The 1,904-nt window shown below is 44.5% G+C and overlaps 1 protein-coding gene across 2 annotated transcripts in view; it reads right to left on the reverse strand.

Annotated features, from left to right (window-relative positions):
• The window catches only part of HGFAC (HGF activator), a 41,678-nt gene extending 40,267 nt beyond the window's left edge, over positions 1-1,411 (reverse strand). For both annotated transcript variants that reach the window (XM_017727702.1, XM_008645068.2), the window contains exon 1: positions 1,238-1,411. In XM_017727702.1, the coding sequence (XP_017583191.1) occupies positions 1,238-1,303 (66 nt within the window). In that variant the 5' untranslated portion in view covers positions 1,304-1,411. The remainder of the gene's footprint in view (positions 1-1,237) is intronic.
• Positions 1,412-1,904: the final 493 nt, after the last annotated feature.

A 1,904-nucleotide genomic window follows, 5' to 3' on the forward strand; every position in this document is an offset into this window, starting at 1 on the left:
TCTCTCAGAAGGAAGCATACATGCACTCTGGGGCCAGTTCACAGTTACAAATAATATCCCAACATTTGCTTTTTCCTGCTATTTAGTTGTATCCCCCAGGGCATTAGTTACAAAACCAACTTCTAACTGTATTTGGGTTTGCCAATCAGCAAGAAAAGAGCACTAGGCTGAGCTGATTTTAAGCCACAGGAAATAATAAAAAAATGGTAAAAGACTAAGTGCTGCTCTCACCAAAAGTGCTGGCAATTGAACTACAGCAAAATCAAAGTATCACAAAAGCAGTCAAAGAAGAAGCAGCACATCATGAACATAGAACTGGACAGGGGACATAAAAAGTGAGAATTAAGAAAAAACTGTTGCTAAGATATATAGAGAGGGCTTGAACAGTTCTGAGGAAAGAGCAGTTTTTGTACTCTACACAGGCTCTGCCACCACTGAGCCGTCTGCAATGGCTTCAGCCAGGGATGATCTTTACCTTGAACATGAGCATTCCTCTCTGCTCCCGCATGTAATATCTGAGAACACACTTCTGTAATTCTCTGAGACAGTTAGGATTATACCACCATTTAAGCATATCTGAGCTAGTTTTAACCTAGCTAGTGAAATAAGGCTGATCATAAGGTAGCAATGGACTAACTGCCCTGCTAGTCCATGGTAGATGCCAGGTCATGGTGGGGTTTAAGCAAACTAGCAAATTCAAACCATCACAGCCTGCTCAGCACTGCTTCACGTGCTTGGCAGACATATCCCCAAAAAAGACACAAGGCACATGATGCAAAAACACTGAGAGGTTTGGCATGGAAGCAGGGAGAAGTCTGAAAAGAACCAGATAGCCACATAGCTGGCCTGTTCAGTTACCAGAGAGCATTAATGTCTGGCAGTGGAGCACTCTCCCTCCATGCTACTGCAGGTACCTGTTTGTGCCAACACATTTCTGAGATACATTTTTAAAGGATTTCAATTTTTGTGTGGTCCTTCCTCCCCTCCCATTCCTCCTCCACAGAAAGGCCTAGATGTAAGCAATTGCTTTAAACAGAGAAAGGTATTAACACCAGCTATCCCACAGACACACCCCCCCCTTAGTGAGCACTGGTGTCAACCTTCATCTGGCAAATCCCTTTGAATGTCTCTTTCTCTGGGTCCGTTCAGTGGCTTCACTCATCCAACCCCAAGGCAACATGGTCCTGCCAGGCATCACATAGCTGATCCACCACTCCGAAACAGAAGAATCACTTACCATCCTTGCACAGTCACTGCTCAGAGTCAGAGCCAAGACAACAGTGAGAGGAGCACAGACTTTCATCTTTGCGTTCCTCTCACAAAGGTTTTGCCTGGCAGAGGAAAACTTCCAGGGCTGGGCTGAAGTGGGAGGGTGAATCAGGAACGAGCTTTCACAAGGGACTGTGATTTACTTGACTTTAGGGTATTTTAGTTTTCTAAGTAAGCAGAGCTGTTACCGTTGTTAATCATTAATGTCTTTGTGGGTAGAAGGGAATGCCATGTAGGGAGAGACTCTCCCTAAACCACAGGGAGTGAAGAGTGTACAAAGTGCCTGACCCTTGGAGATGGTCCCTGGTTTAACCAGCAAGCACTGAAGAGCACATCCAGAGGAGATGATCCAACGTTGCTTGTAACTAGAGCTGATTTATCACCCAGATGTTTCCCTTCTCTTTCTCTTCAGGAGCTAATGAAAAGCATGGTACAGCAACAATGAGCTCCAAGCAAGCCCACTCAGGAGCTGGCATTACATTGCAAAATATGGACCAGATCAATGCCAATACCAAGGATTACTCATTAACAGATGGTTACCTGCCTAGCTGCGATTTGCAACAGCAGCCTTCCAGCAACAGACTGGGAAAGTTAGAAAGAAAATACACATTACTTTGATAACACATTTTGTGTAC

The sequence above is a fragment of the Corvus brachyrhynchos genome, unplaced genomic scaffold, assembly GCF_000691975.1.
Source record: "Corvus brachyrhynchos isolate BGI_N302 unplaced genomic scaffold, ASM69197v1 scaffold80, whole genome shotgun sequence".
Lineage (NCBI taxonomy): Eukaryota > Metazoa > Chordata > Aves > Passeriformes > Corvidae > Corvus > Corvus brachyrhynchos.